Source organism: Lissotriton vulgaris, chromosome 1_1 (genome assembly GCF_964263255.1).
Source record: "Lissotriton vulgaris chromosome 1_1, aLisVul1.2, whole genome shotgun sequence".
In the NCBI taxonomy this organism is placed as follows: Eukaryota; Metazoa; Chordata; class Amphibia; order Caudata; family Salamandridae; genus Lissotriton; species Lissotriton vulgaris.
In genome coordinates, this window is record NC_141685.1 from 1,409,951,585 (window position 1) to 1,409,977,875 (window position 26,291).

At 44.3% G+C, this 26,291-nt stretch overlaps 1 protein-coding gene across 1 annotated transcript in view; it reads left to right on the forward strand.

Moving 5' to 3' along the window:
• The first annotated feature begins 216 nt into the window (after positions 1-216).
• Positions 217-26,291, forward strand: part of SLC26A4 (solute carrier family 26 member 4) — a 190,414-nt gene continuing 164,339 nt past the window's right edge. The window contains exons 1-3 of the mRNA XM_086967193.1: positions 217-242; positions 3,853-4,008; positions 15,408-15,547. Coding sequence (XP_086823319.1) covers positions 3,872-4,008; positions 15,408-15,547 — 277 coding nt within the window. The 5' untranslated portion in view covers positions 217-242; positions 3,853-3,871. The remainder of the gene's footprint in view (positions 243-3,852; positions 4,009-15,407; positions 15,548-26,291) is intronic.

Here is a 26,291-nt window from a genome sequence, read left to right on the forward strand (position 1 = left end):
GGAATAAAGCAATGCAGGGATAGGGTACACCAGCCGACAGGCGTAGGGGGTGAACCTAGTGTGAACTGTTGTTTCTGCTACTGTGTGTATGTGTGTGTGTGCGTGTGGTCTGCCTGGCAGGTAAATTCCCACTCGAACCGGAGCTCGGTGTGTTTCTCTATAAACAGCTGGCACTGCCCAGTATATAATGCCTCTGCAAGGAGACATTCCCTTTCAGGTCAATGCCGCTGGGCTTCCGACAGGTAAGGACGCCATTGTGTATGTGTTTTCAGGGCGTTTGTGTCGCACACACAAATGTGTTGCAGCTTGTGGCGTAGTTTAAGAATACGAGTCATTTTGTCCTGAGGCAGTCATAGATTGATCAGTACGCTTGCTTATTAATTTTAGGATTTTTTTCGAAACTAGGCACTGTTATGCATATGTGTAATTGCATGTAGATTGAAAGTGTGTGTGCAGAGGAAATAACCCGTGGGATTCTATCAAACATTTGATTACAGGAGGCTTAGTAGCCTGGGGTGTGTGAAAGAGAGACATTTTGTTTGTTGTGCGTTTAACACGCTTGATAACGTGTAAAATCAGGATCGGCGTTAGGGAAGTGCGACTGGTGCGGTCGCACTGGACGCTGACCTCAGTCCTGGGAGGGGGCGCTGTGTTTACCAATAACTTATTATTGGAGAGATGTGGGGCATGTTCGCCCTGTGGTAGTGGGAGAATTCGTGGAGATGGTCATGGGAAGCGGGCCACCAAAAATTATTGTCGCAACTGGCGCCACAAGCGCATTGAGAGAGCAATATATAAAGTATACGTCCGCTTATGATTTTAAAAAATGTATCTGAGGGAAATGTATTGTTTATGATGTTACATGTCGTCCATAATGATGTGCGGATATAAAAAAAAATGTCTGTGCGACAAATGATGTTGAGTGACACAATTAAAATGATTTGAAATGTAAAGAATATATGTTGCAGCTGACATCTCACCGAAGCCATTGTTTGTTGCCTGGTCCAAGGAGGTCGCTCCTTCTCGAAGTTGCGTTGAGTGGTGCAATGAATAGTTACTGGACCATCAGGTGGGCAACTTTAAAAGGTGCATGTGGAAATATATACGTAATATAAATATATATGGGTTCGTGCGTGGCAGGGCACTAAATGACATCGAAAACCGTGGTAACCAGCAGTATCTATGCGGATCGGATCCATGCCAGAATTTCCGGATAATCACGGAAATTCGTTTGATTTACGGCCATTGTATATACATATGTGCCATGGGGATAGTCTGAAAATATACCAGCGGGGGGCCTTCCTAATCTAAAGTAACGAACAGACCAGTAAATAATTTTAGCATTTTGCGGTAGTTTGTGATTGATGGGTTGTTAGCTATTTTTTTAAGCAAGGCACCTACTTCCAGCATGAATATTTCCTCATGAATGTTCGCAGACGCAATACTGAATTTCTCACTGCCAAGCACTGTGAACTCCTGTATTCGGCGAGTCGGGCATGGTTGTCAGTGAAAGACTGGGATGCGTTTAGTTTGTGGGTTGCTACTATTGGGGTCCGTCCTGGCAATGGTTTGGCTGCTCCAGGACACGTGACCTTGTCAGGGGGGGAGGGGGGGATGTTTGCATTGTCTAGCATTCTGTCCATCAATTTATTTCTTTTGCGTATGTCGCCCTAAGTGCACTGGGTATGCCCAGACGTGGGTCCCGTGCTCCCTACACCACTGGATTCAAGCTAGCCTGGCTGATGAAGGGTGATGCCCTGAAACCGGTCCTAGGATGCTTGTTTCCGGTCCAGGGAAGGCATGGCTTGGCAGTTTGGGCTGGACTGTTCCCACGAGGAACAAGGTCAAGACTGATTCTACAGAGAGTCCTTTACAAACTGCCTCAAATCACTTTTGAGTGGAAAAGTTGATGCATGTATGAATCAGAAAATGATTTGGTTAAGGCCGTATCCTCAACTTTGTCTCCTCGAGAAGCTGTGTAAATCGAGGTACAAAAGGGGGTGGTGATGGACCGAGCATCTGAATCAATCAAACACTCACACCCAGTCAAAAGATCTGGGTTTAATCCATCACCTTCTTTAGCCCACTCTGCCACCCCAGTTCAGACATGGCCATATGCAAATCAGTCTGACCTTGTGCCTCATGGGAACAGTGTAAATCAAGCTCAGCACAGTGTGCTAAAGCGCTCATTGTAGAGGTCAGTGTGTAAACTGCTGGTCATAGATTTGAAACCAGAAATACCAAGCCAACCTTTCATCCTTGTGAGGTTGATAATACGAGTACCGTTGAGTTGCAAAAACACGCTGTTATTTGGCCACCGATTTCCTCTCGGGACGGATAAATTACAGTTTTTCAAATGTAGAATATTATGGTTTAGGCTATTTTGAATATATGGCATGGATTTAGAATTCTCGGATCTACTTTCTGTAGTTTCGTGAGAACTACTGGTAGTAAGCAGAGAATGAATGGATGGCCTCTTTGTAGAGAGTGACAGGTACCCATCTAGGGTGCTAACAAGGCAGACATTAAGACTAAGAAACAGGGGCATAATTAACCCCCACTCTAGCAGCTTGAGTTGGGTGGGGGTTGAGTGTGTGTTCAGGGTTGGATTGGGATCAAAAATTGCCCCAAGCACCCTAAAAAAATGTGGCCCACATTTGTGGATTGCGCTTTTTCACAAAACACTGCTCCAGTGTTTTAAGTATTATTGGAGGGGCGGGTCTCTAAAAGAGGCATGTTTTCTTAACTTTACTGAGATAAAAAAAAATGCAAATGTTGCCAGGACTCTTTGTGCATAGATTAGTTCACAGTTGAACCTGACTGTAAGTGAGACCACTTCTACTCAGACCTGTCCCGGCTCAATCTGCGTACATTAACAGGCGGCCCAGCAAGAGACTGGGAATGACACCTTCATCCCGTTGGCAAAAGGGAGGTAATCGAGGCACATCTGCCTCGAGAAAGGTCGCTCAGGCAGCCACTGAGTCAGTGGCAACACTTGAATGGCACAGACACAGCCCAAATCGGCTAGCAAGCTAGCCAGAAAAGGGGTCCAAAGCTGCACCAGAGAACCCGGCCCTTCGCCCGAGTGCCCGCCTTATCCATCCGACCCTGTGTGTGTATGTCAATGGGCAATTCTGTACAACATGAAACATTTAAGTTGTGATTTGTGGCTCCTTCATGTTTGATTGGAAAGAGGGTGGAAGAGTGAATAGATGGATGAAAGAGAAGAGGATACAATGGGGATGGATGGGTGGATTATGCACAGACGGGGACGAGGAGGAGAGTGAAGGAATGGTTGATGAGATGGATGGAGGGACAGATGAAAAGAAGGATGGATGCTAGATGGGCAGAGAAAGGATGCCGGAGAGAAATATGAATGGGCAGAAAGAAAAGATAGTAAAAATGGAAAGAAATAAGAGAGGTAAGATGGTTGGATGAATGGACTGCAAGAAGGAAGGATGGATGATGGAAAAAGGAAAGAAGGAAAAAGACAAGGATGAAGAGGAGTATGGAAACAAATGAAAATGGAGAAAAGGATGAGTAGATGGAAAAACAAAGATGGGTGAATGGGTAGACGGATGAGTAGTTGGATGATGCAAAAACATAAGGATGGAAAAATGGAAGGAAAGCAAGATAAAAAAAGACAGAAAGAAAGATGGAGAGAAGGAAGGAAAGAAATGGAATAATTTCCCTCATTGGGTACAGTTCACTCAGAGCTATTTGGGACATGGTTCTTCCTTGCTTAAACATATGCAAATCAGAACAACTAGGCCTTGAGGAAAAATTGGATAGTTTTGCCCATGCCTTAGCAAAAAGTAGTTGGGTTTTCACACTTTTCCTTCTTTCTTACAGGTGTCCATCGGAAGGAAGCATGGACATCCCAAACCCAGAGTATAACCACTATTTAGTGTCCAGGGCAATCTACTCGGAGCCCATCTTCCAGGGTGAAAATGAGAAGAAAGTGCGAGTGTCGAAGACTCTTCGCGAAAGAGTGCAGAAAAGTTGCAGGTTATTGATTCTTTTCCTAAGCGGTGGGAGTAGATCCGGTCTGTGTGCACAGAAGTTACTCTATAGCACTTCAGGAGGAAGGAAGGTCAACAGGGAAACTCCGTTCTGTATCCCCTTCTGTTGCACAAGACATGTGCTAAAAGCTGTTGCATGTCCATGTGGTGCTTCACCACATAATGTGCTTTTTTTGTGGGCGTAGTTGAGGAAAGAGGTTGTGTACCAATTTTGGTTATTTTATTTCTGATGCAGATTCTATCTGACCAGTTACAAATGGTCATTATTGGATTAAGATGCTAAAGTATAGATTTCTACACATCTAGTCACAACATTTTTCCCAGGAGCTAAAACGTATGTTCTGTGGTGTGACCAAGGGCCGCATTGATGCCCGGAGGTTGGGGGCTCACGGAGGGGTGCAAGGTGGACTTAGGGAAAAGCAGCATGTGCATTGTGTGGGCAGTGAGTCGCTGAGTTATTTTGAGATTTTCATTCTGTATTGCCCTCCAAATTAAGCCTCTTGCCTCCAGAAGACTAGTAGATTCGAAAATACTGTGTTATGCTGTATCTTAGTCATTATCCATCCATCGCACTCTGGTTAACCCTTCCCTGCATACTATCATTACCTTCAGCCAGTCAAGCGTACAAAGGAAATAACTTGATTAATGAATTAGAGTGAAATTGAATGTTAGACCTCACAATCTCTGCTAGACCTGTCCGCCATAGGGTGGTCTTCCCCCAAATATTTTGCCTACTCCTGTACTGTTTTCTTAAATTCGTTTTTGTTGGCTTCAGAACTCTGTGCTTTACCACTTCTAACCAGTGATGAAGTGCTTGAGCTTATTCCTTAAAAAAATGGTAAATTAGCTTACATATGATTGGCACTTTTAATTTATTAATAACTAACTAGTAAAGTGGTACAGCATATACCCAGGGCCTGTAAATTGAATGTTACTGTGGACCTGCAGAACTTTTTTTGTGACTCACTTTTAAGTTGCCTTTTATAACATGTCTCAGGCCTGCCATTGCAGCTTGAGTGCAGTTTTAAACTCTCAATTCGACCTGGCAAATTAAACTACCAGGTCTAAAGATCTCTTTTTAATACATATAAGTAATCCCTAAGGTGGGTCCTAAACAGCCCACAGGACAGGGTGCAGTGTATTTAAAAAGTTGGATATGTACTTTTAAGTTTTACTTGTCCTGGTAGTGAAAAACTCCCAGATTCGTTTTTCACTACTGTGAGGCCTACCTCTTCCATAGGATAACATTGGGTTACCTCATTACATTTAATACGTGATAACATTTGTTTGTGAACAAGTATAAATCTCATGTTTGGTCAATAAAGATTTGTAACGTAAAATCTGCTTTGATGGTAAAGTTGGATTTTTCAGTCACAATTCTTAAAATACCACTTTTAGAAACTTGGCATTTTCTTGTGCTAACCATTTGGTGTCTGCAGCCTATGTCCTGGATCACATGACTATGATTAGAGTGACAGTTGGCCTTTGTGTGCTCCTCTGACAGTGAGAAAAAGGGGAATTAGGTGTTGGCAGGATAGGCAATCCTGCCAGGATGGGAGGGACAGAGATGTTTCCTGCACCACTTACATTTCAAAGGAGCTGCCTCAGCACAGTCACAAACACTTTACACCAGTCTTTTGTCATCCTAGACCTCTTGGAGGTTGGCAGGGAGGAAGGCAATTCAACAACCAACAGTGGAGGGGAAACTCTAGATGCTTGTTCCACTTCAAAGCTGGCACCAGGTTCAGATATAAAAATAGAACCCTAGACTGACATTCAGAGGGTCTGCCTTGTACTTCAGAGGACTGCCGTGCTGCAACCAGAGGACCGCCCTGCTACTCAAGGACTGGCTCGCTGCTTGGACCCAGCATTACAAAAGACGCTCCTAGGGCTAATTGGCTGGCCTCCAGTTCTGAGCTACAGGGACACAAAAAGCTCCAACAACTGAACCCTGCACCTGGGCTCTGCCTGAAGTGAGTCCTACCTTCCAAGTGGTACCAACCCAGTCCTGACCCCTTGAAAGTTGTGCTAAAGGTCCTAAACAGCCAAAACCCAAATCTTGGGACTTAAACAATTTTCTGACAAACAGTGCGCTGAGAAACAACTGGAGACTAGGACATGCCATCTCACTGCATCACTTGTCCGTCTGACTTCGTGGTAGCTCCTGCTATGGTCTTCTCCACAGCATCAGCTGCTCCTCGAGGAGGGGTTTTCAGCCTCTGGAGCCCTCATTGGCTACAGCCTGTTTCTTCCTCCTGCTGGAGATTTTCAACTTTCAAAAAAGTGACAGAGTCCGAACATAGAAACCTTCGCTGCGACTTTGTCCAGTAGCTCCCCGAAGACAATCCTCTCTCCTTGGACACACCTCCTGCAGCCTTGCTCTGCTGACATTTTCCATCAAACTTTCTTCTAATTCCAAAGGTAAGCTGGTACCAGGCCCAATCCACTCCATGTATCCGAACTGAGCTCCTTCGCGGTCGGCCATAACTTTTGGCTTCGTCCCTGTTTCGCTCAACAAGATGCCCATGGTTGGCACTTTTAATCTTTTAGACGCTAGTTCTTGTTAAAATATTAAAACATTATAACTCCGATCCTACTAATTGGATTATTTTCCTTTTGGTGTCAAATAATTTATTAAATTTTTCTCTATTTTTTTACATTTGTATGGGACTTTTCTTGTTTTGGGTTTTCACTTTATTACTGTGTGTGCGCTACATAAATACTTTACACATTGCCTCTAAGTTAAGTCTCACTGCTTTTGTGCCAAGCTACCAGAAGGTTAAGCACAGGTTAATTTAGTAACTTTATGTGGTTTATCCGGACAGAGACTGTGGTTGTTGTTTGAGGAGGGTTCACACCTGCCTCAACCAAAACCCCAATTGCCTGCAATCTCCGTCTAGTATATGTAAACATTAGCAGTGTTTAGAAACAGGTTATACTAAGTTACCAAGTGTTATAAAAATGTCTTGCCAAAGACCCCCAGAGAAGATGTGCAATTCACTAAGGTGGGTAAACACAACTACCCAATCTCTTCTGCTAGACATGGGACAGTGGGAACTTTTTAGCCATGACATTGTGATATTTGACATTTAATTCTGGCTTTACCACTTTACCAAAATATGCTGGTAGAGAACTGGTTGTTGTGTAATGAGCAAGATGGAAACTTTGGAGCTAGAAGTCATATTTTTTTATCAATCTGGGCCTCACTTATGACAAATTGCATGCTCTTGGGTAATCACTTCCTGAAAATATTTCTCTGCTACTTTTTTTAAGAGATGGGAAAAAATAAATCAATCTACACACTAGTAGTAAGTATGTGATAAGAAAACAGGACTGTACCCCGAAATTATTTGATTTTACCCATTGGGGGTGGAAAATGGTGTAGTGAGAATGTTATGAATCTTGAATCAAGGGGCCCTGTCCTGTGGTGTTGGTACTCCTATTTGCCAAATTGGTTGGGGATAGTCAAATCATATCCTTATGCTATGCCTTTGTCCGCTTAATTGCCATTATGTGATAGAGGTGGAGGAGCAACAGAAGGCTGGAGCCAGATGCCCGGCTGTGGCTCAGCTCAAGGTTATCTTGGATCCATGAGCCCACACCCAGCTAAGCCTCAATGTGACTTCTGTCAGCCACCCGCAATGCAACCTTAGGCGCCAAGATTTATTGACAAATCATTAGCTTTTTGTAAAAGGAGGGAGGAAAGTGATACCCTTCTAGTGAGAAATTGCACAATATGAAACCAGAAAACCTGAGATCAAGCATGGCCTCTTCACTTGACAAAATTGGGTCATTCTGGGCAACACTTTGCCCCTTTTTCTTCATTATCACATATGACAGCACCTTGAAATACATGAGTTGTGGATGTGAATCGAACTTCTTTTGTATTTGATGTAACCCGTTAAGTGCTGCGAACGTTCGGCGGACGTCGCGTGCACTACCTCGCTAGTGCTGCGCACGTCCCCTGAACGTTCCGATTCCACCCGCGCAATGGAACGTCCGCACTGGGGCGGAGTTTGCGGCGCGCTTAACGGTTAATAAAAAAGAATGTTTATAATATAATAAATCCGTAGGCCACCTAGAGGGTGCACGTGACAAAAGACTTTCCGGTTAGCTCGCTAATGGCATTTTTGTCAGGGTGGGGGAAGAATTAATGTTTTTAAGTTCATGCGTGAAAACTGTCACTTTTAATATATATCTCCTTATGCAGGGATATAATATGATTTACAAAGGTGAAACGCTTATGGATGTCAATAAAATACACTTTTTAAAAATGTTCAGAAACGTTATCATATTACATATGATTGTTGCACAATGTCTTTAAAAATTAAGTTGTTTCAAATGTAAGATGTTCTGAAAGATTTGTGGTGCAGGACACTTTCTTTGCGTCTTTTCCTCTGCTTTAGTTAATGTGCAAATACATGATTGGCCGTTTAGCAGCTTTCTGAATGTTAGTGCCCAGTCAATTAAACAGCAGCCCGGTGCACTTGTTTACCATGTAATTGACGAAAGGACCTCAAGCCCCCCCCTCCCCCCATACATTCAGTATCCCCAACGTATTGTATTGTCCTTTAAGACATCCTATCGTCATAAGGATATGAGGAACCTGCGGCAAAGAATCCCACCATGGATATTGAATGCCACTTCCTATTCGAAGGACTGGACAGAAATTGAGGGGTAGAGAAAGGCATTTTATAGAAGGGCGGTATTTTGAGCGACAAGTTTGCTAAGAAGCAAAGAGCAATGTATCATAGAGGACCACAATAACAAAAAGTAACTTTGTAGAACTGTAGGAGCTGTGCTTTACATGGGGAGGTACTATCAAGAACTGAGTCCATGCACTTTTTAAAGTTTTCTAATGAATAGTGCGCTGTCAGCAAAATAAATTGTTAACAAAAAAAGTTTTAAAACTGGCTTAGAGCCCGGCCATTAGATCTTTGTATGCATGGGCAGTGCGTATACAACTCTTTATGCATTTAGACTAGGGAATGTGTTCTTTCCTTAAATATTTGAGTTAGGTGGTATCGGTAACAGGCGCCACATTCAGACTTCTCTCCTTGCAAAGCTGAATTAAGGTGCAAGCACATATGGCTTCCCATCGTGCTTCTAGGAGCGATGCCAAAGGGCTTGCATACCTTCCTCTAGAAGCTAGCCTGCTTCTTGGAGTTTCCCAGAGGCCTTGTTGGTATGGCTGCAGGAGCTAGCCCTGAGACCTTGCTTCTCTTCCTTCAGGAGCTAGTTCATACACCTTGCTGCCCTGTCACTGGGGACTATTCTAGAGGTCCTGCTGACCTGCCAGGAGGTGGCCCAGAGGCCTTGCTAACCTGCCTCTAGGAGCAAACTGAGAGGCCTTTCAGAACTGACTCTAGGAGCTAGCCAAGAGGCCTTGCTGACCTGCATCTAGGAGCAAACCGAGAAGCCTTGCAGACCTGCCTCTAGGAGCTAGTCTATAGAGCTTGCAGCTCTACTTTAGAAGGTAGCCCAGAGGGCTTGTTGATCTGCCTCTAGGAGCTAGCTGAGAAGCCTTAGCCGAGAAGCCTTGCAGACTTGCCTCTAGGAGCTGGTCGAGAGATCTTGCAGCTCTACTTTAGGAGGTAACCCAGAGGCCTTGCTGATCTGCCGCTAGGAGCTAGCCGAGAAGCCTTGCAGACTTGCCTCTAGGGGCTGGTCGAGTGATCTTGCAGCTCTACTTTAGGAGGTAACCCAGAAACCTTGCTGATCTGCCGCTAGGAGCTAGCCTAGAGACCTTGCTGCTCTACCTTTAGGCGCTGGCCCAAATGGCTTAATACCCTACATCTTGGGACAGTTCCAGAGACCCTGCTGAACTGTGTAAAGGAGCAAACGCAGAGTCCTTGCCCCCTGCCTATTGGAGAAAATTCAAAGACCTGACTGGATTCATCTAGGGTCCACCACAGAGGCCAAGCCACTCTACCTCTGTGAAAGATTTCCCCCAGATTCCACGGGGCTCTCTGTCTAGAAGCTATCCCAAACACTGAAGTTGACCACACAAGAATACCATGAATATTAGATATTGAACCAGTCCTTTCCAACAGCGGTTAGAAGCGGATTGCTTTGTTACTCATTGATAATAGTTCAAATGCGAGGGAACTGGTGAATATATCGGTAGTGCAGAGCAGACGCTGTAGACCGAGCAAGGCTGGTTCTTGCAGGCACCTGGAAGATGTTACAGGCTGACCCCTGGCAGAGAGCAGTGGCGCGTGGCACACAAACAAGGCACGCGGGGCTTACCAGCAGCTCGATGCCTCCTCCCTAGCCTTTGAAGGCTGAGCATGGAAGTCAAAGGCCTGCTGTTGAGACTACTGAATCCCTAGCGCCCATTGGCGTTCAGTAGCAAATACTCTTAAACGTTCTTGACTTGTGCAAAACAAGTCTGTAAAAAAAACTACACGTACCTTCTCCCTCAGTGTGTATTTTCTGTGCCAAAGGTTGCTAGCCCACGTTTTTTTTAATTCACAAAGAAACAGCATGTTGCTTTTGGGACCTGTGCTTTTGTTTTTAATTTTGCAAGTATGAGCTCGCAAAATATCAGCATCGAAGTACGTTAAATTGGTATAAAAAAAAGACAAAGACTGGGAAAAGGTGTTCCAGTTTGCATGGGGTAATCTGGCCCCCTTGTGTCACCTCATCCAGTTCTGAAAGCAGCCATGAGAGCTGAATCTTCTATAGGCACATACGTGATTTATTGTTGGGAAGGAATAATGCTCTCAGGAACTGAAACGAACTTGACTTTTTGGAGAATTACTTTTCAGAACTGCCTGTACAGTTTATGGATTTTAGCTCACAAAGTTGGAAAATTGTGCTGTAAGATTGATAGTTTCACCCCATTTTCGAAAAGAAAATTTATATGGATGGGACCCTCCAGGCCCATCGAGAAACTAAGGTTTATTTACTACATCTTTACATATTTTGTAGGTTTCATATGAGCTCCAACTCAGTCCTTCTCAAGTTGCCAACAAAGCAATATCTGAAGCTCTGGTATTATAATACAGTCAAATAATGGTAATTTTTTCCGTTTTCAAAAGGATGCTAAGACTTGACATGTTTCTGCCCTATATAATGGTGTGCCCTCTTGGAATTGTTTTTCAACATATGTGACGCCTCCTTTGTACATCATCAGGGGTTTCCCTAGCTGTATCAGTGGTCTCTAATTTATCTGTCCATCGACGTTACTGTACCAAATCACCTGGTAGCAGAAATGAGATCATATCCTCTTTGTCCCCAATGACACCATCTGAAACGACATACCACAACCTTTATACCACTGATGACTCGCCTTTTCTGTTTTTTAAAAATATGCCTTTTTTGCAAACTCGGGGCTGCAGCATGTCAGTGAGGGTGACTGGGGAAAGAGACAAACAGCCAGCTGCTGTAAACAGCAGAAACCAAAGGCGGACTAACCTCTAAAAGATCAGACCTCAGACTGGTTAATTCACCGGGGTTACAAAGGACATCCCATGGGCCTAGAGTGCGACAACGTCGGTTCAGTGGGGGCGACTCGAAGCTCCTCCTGATGTTTCCCCAGTGACCCCCTTGTCTTCCCTCCTGGTGTGTTCAGTGACCTGACCTGGTGTGGGCTAAATGGCCCCCTAGCCGCTGTGCATATGGCGAACTGAGGCTAAAGGCAGTGCGAGATTCTCACAGTGCCTGTCGGTGTTCAGTATGCATGCCCATCCAATCCTTGTCCCCTTTGCAGAGCACACAGAGCAATGGTGAGGTGCAATTGAAACTGTGATTATATTTAAGCATGTGTGAAGGAGGAACAAAGTCGTTGAAATATTGACACGGTAAAAGGAAAAGAAAAGTACTTACAGGTGAATAGGTAAGTTGTGTTGGTGGGATGGTAAAGAGAAGGAGATGCAAGGAATAATATCTATAAGAAGAGAGTGAAAAGAGGTTGCGAAAGAGGAAACGGAGGAGGTGAGAACAGAAACATTTCCACATCTAAATATTCACAACACTTAGGTCCTGATTATGATCAGTTGAAGTGGAATTAGTGCATGAAATTCCACTCTGCCTGATTCCGAGTAGGCAGTGTAGGCAGTGTTCCTGCACCCAGTTTTTCTGGGTGTTGGCATGGGCGTAGCTTCAGGTGGGTGTTTGGGGTGTGACACCCTAAAGTAATTCTATTCATGGTCTGGTAGTTGGGTGAGAGGGCCCTGTGTTGGGTCTACTATGTCGGTGCTGGTTTTTCCTCTTCCATCACCACCCCCTTTTGTACCGCTTTTGGCCGCCATAAGTGTGGCAGGGTATGCTCAGACGTGTGTCCCTTGCTCACTTTGCCACTGGATTCAAGCAAGCCGGGCTGAAGACGGCTGGAATGCCAGAAACCGGTCCTTGGAAGCTTGTTTCCGGTCCAGGGAAGACATGGCTTGGCAGTTCGGGCTGGACTGTTCCCATGAGGCACAGGGTCAGACTGATTTGCATATATCCATGTCTGAACTGGGGTGGCAGAGTGGGCTAAAGAACAGTGATGGATTAAACCCAGATCTTTTGACTGGGTGTGAGTGTTTGATTCATTCAGATGCTCCGTCCATCACCACCCCCTTTTGTACAGTTTTTTCCTCGTGGGCAAAGAATAAAAACCAAACCAGTGGCCCTTGCTGTAAAACCGGAAACCAGATAACCTGGCATCAATACCGGCTTCCCTGCATGTCCAAATTGTGGGAGCCTAGGCAGGCCGGACTGACCGTAGCTGGCATCGAGCCTTTGCCTAGGAGGCTGGAAGAATGGGGGCTGGTTTTGCAGTGATGCTGCAATATGGCCCCATGTAACAAAAACAGCAGTGCTGGGGGTCAGTTTTGTTAAGCAGCATTCCTTCACACTTTACCCCCCTCAACCCCCCCATTGGTGGGGGTCAGTCCAACAAAATTGTCAGGGGTGCTTTGGGTTCCCAGTCCGGCCCTGAACCTAGGCAAACATTTTATTTCACAGAGCTTCCTTTTACTTTATTATCACAAACGAGAGCACTTTTAAATACTTGAGTTCAGAATTTGTGCGGTGCATAAGACCGCTTATGATTGATTTAATAGACTATAATATTGATCCATCTACAATAAGAATCAGAGCAACCTTTTGGGTTTTCATGACTACTTTAAGGTTTGCATGAAGGGCCGGCCGCTATTCAAAAACTGCATTGTGTAGTGCATTTTGAAGTACTACAATACCAGTACAAACATACTACAAAATGCTATTCACAAACTGACCTCTAAAGTACTACTGTTTTTTCAGTAATACTTTAGAAGTAAAGTTTGTGAATGACATTTTGAAGTATGTTTGTAGTTCTATTGCAATATTACAAAACATTTTACAATATGCAGTTTGTGAATTGCCCCCAGGCATTTAATTTGGTGGAGACATTTACTGTTTTGGAGCAAATTTACACGCTGATTTTGTAAATAGGCAAAACAAAGTAAATTTTACTTAAAAGTGTAAATTAATCTAAAGTGTAAGTTACCATTTGTGAATCAGACCCATATAGTTACTAGTTTACTAATAAATACTAAATCTGCACCTATAGAAGTGCTCCTTAAATGGATGCAAATGTACCACTTTTTGGAAATCACAAACATTGGCTCTTACCTCTTTGGCCGGCCTCGTCTCTCCTACGCTACCCTGCCGGCGTCCCAGAACGGAAGCAGGAACTGGAAGCACACACAGGCCCCCTTCCCTAAGCCAATCATAACGCTGCAATGCAGTGTTGTGATTGGTCTGAACGTCATGGGTCGGCGCTCAGACGTGGAATGGGAGCCTGGGCATGTTCCTGACCAGGCTGTGCATAACAGTCTGGTGGGGAACATGCAAAGTGCGCATGACTGCTTGGCCAGCCCAAGACGGCCGACCAAACAGTCATGCACACTTAAATTATGCCCACAACTCCTCCCACTGTGACTCCAGCCCCACCCCTCACTGCCCTAACCCAGCCTCACAGCTACCAAAAATAAAATGATAAAGTTATTATCATTTATTTTTTCACTGCTTTGAAAGCAGTGAGGCGACGCTCCTCCACCTTAGCGGAGGAGCCGCCCCTGCCAGTCTCGGGGATTCCAGGCACACTACTGGCAAACACACAAAAGTTGATAGGATGACTACTTGCAAGTAGTCTAACCAGTGGCAATCATTAGGGGTTGCATTCCATTTCATCACTTTTCGCCCACTGTGCCACACTAGACAAAGACCCACCTAATGCAAATCGGTACGGATTCTGTTCCTCATGGAAACAGTCCACCCTAAACCTTGGTCACCTCACTACTCTACCCTACAGCTCACTGTTTTTATAGTCGGGATATTTAAGATTCACTCCCCCCTGAATCTCACTGAGTAAGGTATGCCCCTGAGTGTTAGAAAATTGGATTAATTTTACCAGGCAGAAATACCATCCAGAAAATTTGTATGAGGATTTGGCTGCAGCACCCAACCCATTTTACCGGATTTTACCACTTTCTGGCAGGAGGAGCGCACAATGCTCACCACTGCCAGAAGTTAGCTTCCCTTTCTCTCCCATACCGCCTCCACGCCCCACACCGCACAAAGACTACAGCATACATTTACCACCTGCTTTACTGAAATCTTCTGCCACATGGTCAATCCCCTTTTCTTGGCTTTTAATTTGCAATTGCATAATACTGGTGCAGTGCTATGACAAGGTAAGATAAATTCTGTATGCACAGTTTGCACCCTGCCAATATCACACAACTTGTAATCAGACCCTATGTCTCTTGAATAAAACATTGAGCTATTTACAAAAAAGGAATATCCATGTAAAATTAATAAACATTTAAAATGTAAATGCCCTATTTAACACATTCATAAACGGAAAACCAAAATAACCTAACACAAAATAATTTACATACTGATTTCCTTATGCAGAAATAAAAATCAATGTAAAAATAAACATAAGGAAGCTGTCATTAGATTTTCTGGACCTTGAAAGAACAGGTGCTCGGAGACAGGTAGTTATTTAAGGTATCCATGGCCGGTGCTGTTGGTTTTGTCTTTGTCAACTGTGGCAGGTAGCAGGCAATGTGAGGATAGTTGATTTTTAAAATTTTTATTCTTGAATGTGTGATCTGAGTATGCAGAGTGGGGCTGGAGGCCTAGTCAATGTCTAAGGAAGAAAAATCTTGATGGACACCTTAGTCCTACCAGAGTCTGTGATGTCACAGCCACCTTTCTACTTTATTGCAAATGATCAGGTTAGTTGGTTGATTCAGTAACTAATGATCTGGACTATGATGGAAAGTGTAACCTCACCAGAGAACCTGGAAAGAATGTAGCATACGTTGCTTTGCAGTAGGTTTTATTTAAGAACTATGTGAATGGCGTGCCACCATAACTTCGGATGATAATGATTGCTTTGTTTCACAGTTGTACCACCAGAAAGGCACTAAAAGTAACCAAGACATTCCTGCCGGTTCTGGATTGGCTGCCCAAATACAAGTTCAAGGAATGGATAATCAACGACCTCATCTCTGGCGTCAGCACGGGGCTTGTGGCCACTCTACAAGGTAGGGCTTGTTTTTGCAATTCCCACTAGTCTTGTAGATTGGACTAATACTGGCAGTAACATAAATGGTTCTAAGCTGTTCTCATCATCTCCTTCAAGGTTTAACCGCATCGCTGCAGCGTCTTTTCCCGCTGTGTGCGGCAATTTTCAAAAAGCCGCGTTACATGACGAGCTCAGCTCATCATCAGCATACGGCCGCCGTAGCTGATGACGAGCTGAGCTCGTCATCAGCAGCGAAGAGGTTAATAGTGCTGTGAGCTAAGCTAAGCCTGTAACTCAAAAGGGATCCACTTGCCCTCTCCAATGCTGTGGTGTCTACCATTCCTAGATGTCCTATTGGAGGCTTCCTGTCTGGAGACGTTGCATGAAAGATTGTGCATGGTGGAAAACAACATATATTGAGGTTAAAAGTATCAAACTGCAAAGTATCAAACCCCACTATATTGTCAGGGGCAGTATATGTACAGAAGTGTAGATTTACTATATTATTCTTAACACCAACTCATGCTATATGGTTGTCTACAATGTGGAATCGATATTTTTGAAGGTGACTATTTCAACCATGAGATTGTGACCTCCAGTCCATTGTATAAGTTCCTTCCATGGTTACAGTAGGCAAACAAATGTGGGTTCTGGAGAGAGTGACACTTTCTTTCTACCGAACCAGTACCACCACACACTTGTGGGCTGCAGATAAACATGACTTTTTGGCACTCTCGGGGTCTGAGACTGCAGATAGACGCAGATTCTTTTTACCTCTCCAGTGCCTAGATACGTTTGTGGTGTCGAGACAAACACTTCTTCTAAAGTCCTTGGACTATCTAAACAGCAAGGCCGGACTGGCTGAACCGAGCATCGGGTGTTTTCTCCGGAGGCTGGAAGGGTGGGGGCCGGTTTTGTTCCTGGGGGATGATTTTGTTACTGGGGGCCGGTTTATCGCTGAGCTGTGGGGTATTGTTTTTTGCAAATTGTTATGGGTTTAAAATCAACATCTACAGAGTTCCTTTAGTATCCAGCAGTTTTCATGCAACAATAAAAATATCAAGTTAACGCTGGTAATTATTGTTCCTGCTGGAGAGGGATTGGAGGTTTGTCTAGTGGCAGTTTTGACTCCTCTAAAGTAGTGCAGAGGATTAACATGCCATCTGCAAAGAACGTGCACCATCCAGATCACAGAACTGTATTTTATGTGGATAGCTCAGTGGGTTACTGCTTTTGTCATAGAGATCATTTTGTTACTTGCAGTTCCTAAGTTACAATCGTAATATAGCACAGTGAGCTATAAACTGCCATCAAAGACCTACATGCAAACTGCAGGATACAGGTTAAAACAAATAAATGTCTGTTCTAAGTCTTTCATTATACTAATGTTATTAAAAAGGGTTTGTTTCTGTAGAAATATATAATTATTATTAAAGCCAACCCTAACCACTGAGTTAGATTTTGAGTCCTGGGTCTGGGCTTCTCCTGACCAAGCATTCTTAAAAAATACCTGAAGTATTGATGACATTTGAATCCTACACCTTGTAGTCATCTTTGTCTTATGTAATATTTTCTATACACTGATTTACATACGTATGATTCATTGTCTCTGTATGTGCGTGTGATGTAAAGCGCTCCAATACCCTACGCTGGTATGAGAGGTGCTATAAAACAAATTAAATCCATGTGAGAGAAGGCCTATGGAGAGATGAAAGGCACTGTTGGAGAGTAATGATGAGGGAATCTGCAGACGAGTAGGTCATGGGGGGGGGGGGGAGTCCAAAAATATTGTTGCAATCTAGGTGATAAGCTCCTGAACGGTTCAGAGTAACTTGAGGCAGGTAGATCTGAGAGTGAAAGCATGAGGCAGACAGGGTCTACCTCAGTGGCAGTGAGAAAGGGGCTGCGAGAGATGGTCCATCTCAGCTCCAGCTAGGATGTGAGACTCTCAGGGAGAACATGCGACTGCGAGAGAGGGCCTGTCCCTATCAGACAAGGCTACCGGCTTCCAGAGAGTGCCAGCAAAGATGTGAGACTATCAGTGATAACATGGGGTGGCCAGAGAGTGCATTAGACTGACAGATAGTGGCAGTCTCTTTTTCGATGGGGAAGTGATTTTGCTAGAGACAGCCTGTTTCACTGTTACAAATGCCTGTCCCACTGTTAGGCTTGTACCACTGTCAGAAAAGTCTGCCCCACTGTTAGAAAGGCCTGCCCGGGCCGACCTGCATGGCATCTCCCATGCCTGCTAGCCTGACCCACAACCTCTGCCATGATCTTGCACACCTTCTCAACCTTCTTCTAGCCCCTAGCCTAAGGCATGGCCCTTCTTGTGCGCCTGCACGTCGGCTAATATCATACTGGCCAAAATAAAGGGGAACATGCGGTGCCAGCATTGCAAACAAAACATCCTTTAATTACTTACGTGCTGTAGAATATCTTTTGAAATCAAATGCGTGCCACGGACCCAAAGCAAAACTACGTACCGACAACGCCTGTTTCTGTTCGTGCTGAAAAGGGGAGAGAGAGAGAGAGAGAGAGAGACAGACAGAGACAACCCCCGCCCTTCCTCAATCAAGTACACACAGTATGCATCAGAGCCGAGGGCCTGCCTGGTAACCAAACCACCTCGCCTCTCAGCCAATCCAGATGCTGCTCCTGCTGTTACAGCAGCACCTCGATTGGCTAGGGCAGCCAACCTCAACGCTCATTACTGAGATAGGGTGCTCCGGCTTTAAGTCCTCACTAGCGAAGGTGTAGAGACTGTAGGAGGCCCCTAGTGCACATGTGGGGTTGGCCGGAGAAAAGCAGCCGTCCAACTTGACATGCGCACTTGGGCCCAGGTGCCCTGGCTAACTCCAATGAGTGTCAGTCACTGTCAATAATATTAATGAGGCCCCACCTCCCTAGGCCTGCACTGGCTTAGGACCTGACTCAGCCTTGATTATGAAACCACACCGCGGCGAAGGATGCCTGCAGAGGGCAGAACGAATACAATTAAAAATAAAACTTTGTCGCTTGTTCGCAATAATAAAGTGGAGCAATGCCTCACTGCCCTAATAGAGGCAATGCCCCTGACGGTCAGTCTCACTTGCTGCGCTCGCTCGCTTGGAATAATAAGGGGACTGACCTGACAACAATTGACAGTGCTGCTCTAGGATTCCAGTCCGACCCTGCTAAACAGACACAATGTCTTCACATACTTAGGATCTGGAGAAATGTTTGACTTATTTCAAACTTTGAAGTAGGCAGACACACTCATAGTATAGAGATAGACACGATTTCTACACCTCTCTTGTGCACAGAAACACTCTACTCCGGAGCAGCCTCTACATTACTCAGACTGTGAGGCTGCAGACAAAGTTTATATCTTAACATACTCGGGGTCTGAAGACAGACCTGACTTCTTGACAGCCTCGGGGTCTTAAGACAAACACAGCTTCTGTCCACTTCTACCCAGATACACTCGGGGTCTGGAGATAGATTTTACTTCTTGATACATTCACGGTCTGAGGACTGACACAGCTTTTTGACACAATCAAAGTCTTATGATACTTACGACTTCTTGACAGGTCAGAGTCTGTATACAAATACATATTTTTACACAACTAAGGTCTGGAAACAACCATGTCTTCTTGACATATTCAGTCTTGCAAATGGATAGTGAAATGGGCCATGTGTCGGTCGACTCATGTAACTTTCATCTCTGGATAAATCAAATGATCTCAGACAATTCCAATCCTAAAGGTGACCGTGTGAAGTGTTCCAGAAGGAAGCTGAACGCCCCTTGGTATACCCAGGCCTTAACTGAGAGCCACCTACTTTGCAGGATAAAAGAAAGGAAGTGGAGGAAAACATATGATGAGGCATCCAGAGCCCTCTATGTTCAACAGAGGAAACTATACCTCTCTAGTATAAAATCCGCTAAAAAAGAGTATTATACTAAAGCCATCAACGATGCCCACCAGAAACAAAAAACGGTTTTCTCAATCGTAAAATCCTTCACCCACCCCAAAGCCCTACAGCCTGAAATCCCTCCCTCTGAAACCCTGTGCAACAATATTGCAAATTTCTTCGGGGAAAAAATTGCCAACATTCAAAAGGATTTCCCGCCCCCCCTGACCGTCCCCATTCTACAACCCCAGAAGCAGGTAGCCGATAACCATCATTCTCTCTGCAGGTTTCAACCCGTCTCCCTACAGCAGACCCGTAAGGCGATCATGGCCTGCAAATCAGGAGCACCCACTGACTCCTGTCCCCCACGTATACTGCATCACTTAATTGAGGCAGTCAATCCGAACATCAACGCTATCATAAATGCTTCTTTAGACAAAGGGGTAGTGCCCAACGAATGGAAGAAGGCCATCGTGAAACCCTTGATGAAAAAACAAAATAAATCCCCCACAGACCTGACCAACATGCGCCCTATCTCACTCCTGCCTGCCCTAGGAAAGATCACGGAGCAGATAGTGTACTGGGAGCTGAAAGCCTTTGTGGAGGACCATAACATTCTGCATCCCCAGCAATCTGGCTTTCGCCCCAGCCACTCCACTGAAACAGCCCTTAAAGAACTCTCCGACTCCATCAAGTTCCTGCAGGATGAGGGGAGGAAAGCCGTCCTCATCCTGCTCGATCTCACAGCAGCGTTCGATACAATTTCTCATGCCATCCTGATTGACAGGATGCGTGAGATTGGCGTGACAGACACAGCTTTGGCATGGGTAACATCTTTCCTGACCAATAGGTCCCAATCTGTGTCACTGGGCCCCCATCTATCCAGCGTAAAAACCATTACAACGGGAGTACCGCAGGGGTCCATACTAAGTCCATTATTGTTTAACATCTACATGGCACCCCTCCTAGCTGTGATAGAGTCCCATGGGATCCTAGTCACGTCTTACGCTGACGACACACAACTTGTCGTCTCTATCGTCAAAAACTGCACGGACACAGAGCTGCGCTTCCAGAATTGTCTCACGGATGTATTTCAGTGGTTGAACAAAAACCACTTGAAGTGCAACAGTGGGAAAACTGAAATCATACCACTCGGTAAAGATCTGCCCTTCTGCCCTAAGGATTGGTGGCCCAAAGACTCAGAGGCCCCGCCTAGTGCAGTGACCTCTGCACGTAATCTTGGCGTGCAATTTGATACAGCCCTCTCCTTTGATGATCACGTCAGGATCACGGCAGGCTGCTGTTTCGGACTTATCAAATCTTTAAAAAAATTCTTTGACTTCCTCCCCATTGCATCCAGGAAATCGGTCGTGGTCGCATTAATACTCTCCCGACTCGACTATTGCAATGGGTTGATGGCTGGAGTGAAAAAGTCCACACTGAAGAAGTTGCAAAGTGTACAGCACGCAGCTGCAAGATTAGTGTTAAAACTTCCCAGGAAATCCTCAGCCTCAGCAGCATTAAATCGTCTTCACTGGTTGCCCCTGCACAAGAGGATCCTCTTCAAGCTTCTACTAACAGTTTTCAAAGCACTAAAAAACATTGGTCCGAAATACCTTGTCAACCGCTTTGTTCACTATGACCCCGCACGAAGTTTGAGATCCTCCGGTGGTAACCTTACCAAGATTCCGAGGTATAAATATAAAACCAGGGGCGGAAAAACTTTCACAGTCCTAGCAGCAAGGGCCTGGAACAACTTGCCTTTACACCTCAGACTGGTTGAGACTGAGAGTCTTTTCAGGAAACAACTGAAGACCTGGGTCTATCAACAATCTGATGCTTATGTTATGGCCGCTATCTAGAGCTTCCATCATCCAATCCCATCCACACACAATTTCTCAGCGCCAAGATGCTCCTTCCGGAGCGATAGGCTGCGCTTAATAAATACTCACAAATACAAATACAAATACAAATACAAATATTCTCTAGCTGAATGTCCTCTCTGCTTTGCCCCAGTTTATAACTTCTTGTGTGGTCTTTCTCTTTGTTCAGATGTCTTCAGAACAGGTCAATTTCTCTACAGGGAAATTTGATTTGATCTTTAGGTCTCTATAACTATTTGACGAATAGGACAACTTGGTGGTTATGGAGCTCCACCTCAAAAAAGAATCCAAATGAGAAGGGCATGTTATCCAGTCTGGCTGAAGCTGGCATGGTTTGCTATGTTTTACTATTGTATAGTAGGGTATGGCATTGTATGGAAAAGTAACGGATGTGAAATTTGACAGCATTATATGATATAGTATGGTATTGTTTTTATGAAATGTAACAACCTAGGCAATTCAATACTTGGTGCTCATAAAGAAGTGACAAAGGAGAGAAAATTTAGTGACTTTGATTTTATTAACATGAGAGATAAAACACACTAATGAAAAGTTGATTCTCTAATATCATTAATCAACTGCAAAGAGTGTAAAAAGAAGAGGGGTAAAGTGAGAAAAACGTTATGCCACTTTACCCCTCTTCTTTTTACACTCTTTTTTAATTGTGATTTTTAACTGTATTGTGATATTATGTAATGTTGGTTTGATTAATCTTTACAGTTGATTAATTATATTTGAGAATCAACTTTTTATTAATGTTTTTTTATCTCTCATGTTGATAAAATCAAAGGCACTAACTTTTTGCTTTATTAGTAATTTTCTCTCTTTTGTCACTTCTTTATGAGCACCAAGTATTGAATTTCCTAGGTTGTTACATTTCATAACTTGTTTATCACTGACCTAGGAATTACTATATCCATATTTTCAGGGGGTCCTTGTTACCTATAAATAATAGTATGGTTTTGTTCCACATGCTATGGTTAGGTATAGTATGCAGTATAGTGATGCATTTGGTCCTGCGCAGTACAGTCAGGTATTCTACAGTAAGGTAAACTATGGTACAAAATAGTATAGTATTGTATAATATAGTATGTTATTGTGTGGTTTAGTATTGTATGGGATGGTGCTTATTGTACAGCATGTAATGATTTGATATGTTAGGGTGTGGTATTGCATCATACCTTAGGGTCGAAAATCCCTGGCATCATTTTCCTTTTCAAACCAATCTTGTATGCTTTCAGCAGACGTTTGATTACTTGGTTGTGTGGGACATTTTATTTTTGAAGTTTTATGTGGCGTAAACTCGACCTGTAGTTAATGGAGCGTTTTACAGGAGCACCAGTTAACAATACTCAAGGACACATTCATTTTTGGTAGGCTCGTGGAGATTAAGCGGTTTGCCCAGAATCACAGGATGTTGAGCAGACGCCGAGACTTTCCGATATTGCATACTGCACAAACTGCTCAAGATATCCACGGTGCAGCACTGTCTCCTTGGCATGTCCCCACGGTCAAAAGCCACAACAAGATTCATCGACTTAGCAGCACCATGAGGGCAGTGAGGAAATGATCAAGTTGACAAAGGTGGTCAGCACAGGACTTCGCAGGGAGGAAGAGTGGGGCTTGTATAAGTGCCCCCTGGCAATTTCCTGGACAGTGGCGTAGCAAGGGGGGGTGGGGGGGGGGGGCGTTGGCGGTGCCTGGGCAGCATGAGTTGCGGGAGCGGCAGCCTCCCCCTGCTCTTACCTGCGACCGCTTGGGGTGGCAAACTCTGGATTTGTTCGCCAGCACACACCTCCCCCTGCTCTTACGGCCACCACGGGCGGCAGAAGGCCTATAGTACATCATGGCGACAGACACTCCCCCCCCCAAGCACATAGCATGCATGCAAATAAATACACACCACACACATTTTGTTATGGGAAAAACGTCTGCAGGTTTATTACATACAACGTTATGTAATATGGTGGGTTATCTTACGGGCGATCCAAGGGCAGGCAGCATTCTCGCCACCTGCCCGCCTGATGAGCCAAGCAGCACTGGGGCGAACCCCGTCTGTGCTGCCCCTACTGGTGATCCTCCTCCCCACCCCCCTGCTCTTACGGCCACCACGGGCGGCAGAAGGCCTAGTTGCGCTACTGTTCCTGGGACACTGTTCTTTAAGACTTCATGGAACACGCCAAAGAGGACTCCCGTCCACCCAAAACACCCAGCTAACCCCTAATTCTTACCCGTAATTCTAGAGCCCCACGGGATGGATCAGACTTGCTCTGACCCCATTGCTCCCCAATTTGTCCCATCTTCTAAAGCACTACTGTACAGTGATGCCCTTGCACAGGGTACAAGGTAGCCATTGTTCTGGGGTGGTGGGTTTCTATGAGGGAGGTGGAGGGTTTGTTATGTTAATTTAAACACCACTATTATCTTCTGTTTTCTCTCTTTTTTCTATACCCACGTGTAACTGGCAGGATTGCTTACCCTTGTTAAAACCATTGAGACGAATGTATGACGGTGGTTTGTTTGTGAACTAAAAATGGCAATAAATATATATTTTAAAAATGGATTATTGGGATTTACAGGGCTTTTCATTTCTTAATGCTACACAGGTGAAATCTATGCAATTCACAAATTCCACATTAGTAGGGGTCAAGAAATACATGTAAATAATTGCCTTTTGAAATAAAACTAAAATGTCTATGAGCAGCTACACAATGTAGGCATGTATAAATGAAGTGCCCGTGGAATTGTTTCTCATTGTGCGCATAGGTCATAGTTACCCTTTCTTGAAAATTGGACTCTTTGCCACTATCTTTCCAGCCTTTGGGCTTTAGGAGTTCATTTTCCATAGCATGTTGGTAGAACCAATAACCTCACACTGACTAAACCTCTCTGTTTCTGCGCCGTTCTCTGCCCAGTGAAGACTGACTTCACAAAACTTTACCACACTTACGTCCAGGTCCCTAGTACAGCTTCAGAAACAGTTGGATAAGTACTGTAATTATATGCTCTCACTCGGGTTAAAGGTGAATAAGACCAAGACCTTTGTCATGCAAACAGGGCCCAAGATCAAAAGCTCTAAACATCTCTGTATTGAGCAATCCAAACTGGAACGTGTAAGGGAATACCCCTATCTGGGTATTTTAATAGACGAACAGCTAACGTGGAAAAGGGCACTGGTAACCAGAAAACTGCTTTACCAACGTGCCACCTCTGCCCTTGTCTCATTTTCCAGAAAATTGGGTAAACCAAACCCCCCTGTATTGCTTAAAATTCACCAAGCTAAATGTCAGAGCATTGCTACATATGGAGCCGGTGTATGGGGCTATGTAAACACGAACAAACTTCAAAAAATTCAAAATGGCTTTGCCAAATATCTGTTGGCCCTCCCACAGAGCGCCCCCACATACGGATGCCATATTGAGCTTGGGGTTGACTATCTAGCTGATTACATCAAATGTCAACCAATGCTCCTATGGCACCGTATTTGGTCTAAGCCAGAATGTCATCTCACTCGTGCCTTGATCTTAGATTGCTTAGGGCTGACATCCTGGAAAAATTTTCCATGGTTGGCTTACGTTGTCAACTTCTTGAAAGATTTGGATCTTAACCAATATGTTATAGAGCCATCACTAATTAGTGAGTTAAGCAGAAAAAACCAAACCCTTAAGCGAAACTGTCTTAACCACCTTAGGGAACTTCGTTTGTGCGGCGAAGTACCCAAGCAAACTAATGCTCACATATTGATGGTCCAAGTGTCACCAGGAATACAGCCTTATCTCACATTTTATTTATCCAACCACGAAAAATACCTATTAACTAGGTTTTGTTTTAATTTGTTTTTTCGGTTGGTAACTTTTCCAAACCTTTTAAATTGGTCTCATGACTTGGAGAAATGCCCTTGTGATAAGGTCTCGTCCCAAACAACTATGCATGTAGTTTTCTTCTGCCATTTTTACGCCACAACACGCAAACGCTGGGTTCTTCCAGTGCTGCGTCAGATGGGGCTGAGGACCTGTCGACCAGCGTTTCTAGCCCTACAACAGCTTGAATCACAATACGTGGCAAAGAATTTAGCCATGTTTTTGAAATCATGTCTAACAATTCGTAAAGCAATGAGAAATGAAGACCTAAACCCTTGATAATCTGCATTAACTGTGTAATTGTTGCAAAGCGTATTTTCCCTTTTTTTAATGCTTTTTAATCCTACTGTAACATTGTAATAATAATAATGTGTTCCTTTACATGAGGTTATGTTTTTAAAATAGTTATGATGTACTTTTTATGATTAACAAATGTTTAATCGAATAAAAGACTTTGACTTGACTACGTCCAGGTCTCTATTATTACGTAAAATGTAGTAATGCCTTGTCAGTCCATCAAAGCATATTTAATCTTTTTCTGGTGTATCATAGAATAATGTAGCGGTATTTTCCTCATTTAAGCAAGCATTGGTAAAACGAATAGGTCTGACAAAAACATTAAAAAAATAGCCTCTCAGTGAAAAAAAGAATGCTTTCTCCATACAATGCACCTAAGGAAAAAAAATTGTTATGAATCAGAGTACATATTATATTTAAAAAAAAGTTCCTCGTGCATTGCAGTGCAACCTATTCAAACGAGGAGGAACGATACACTAAAGAGTCAATAGCATGAGGTGAAAGAGAAATACTGCTCTGGAGGAAGCCAACGCCCACTCAATGCATATTTTGAAGAAGTGGCTGCCCGAGGCCACCGCAGGAGGCCACTCAAGAGGGCATCCCTCTAGTGGCATCGGGCATCCCAACCCCCCCTCCTCCTGAGGGGGCAGGGACTCTGGGAGTCCCCTTCCTGGGCACCGGCGATGCTGTGTCATGTCTGGTGTGCGCGGCGGGGTGAGGGGTATATAGGTCCCCCTCACCACGCTGACGACCTCTATGTCGTCGCACCGGACATGCCACGGCCACTGCCTCGGGGGTCACGCCGTCTGGGAAGTTGTGTCCTGCCCTC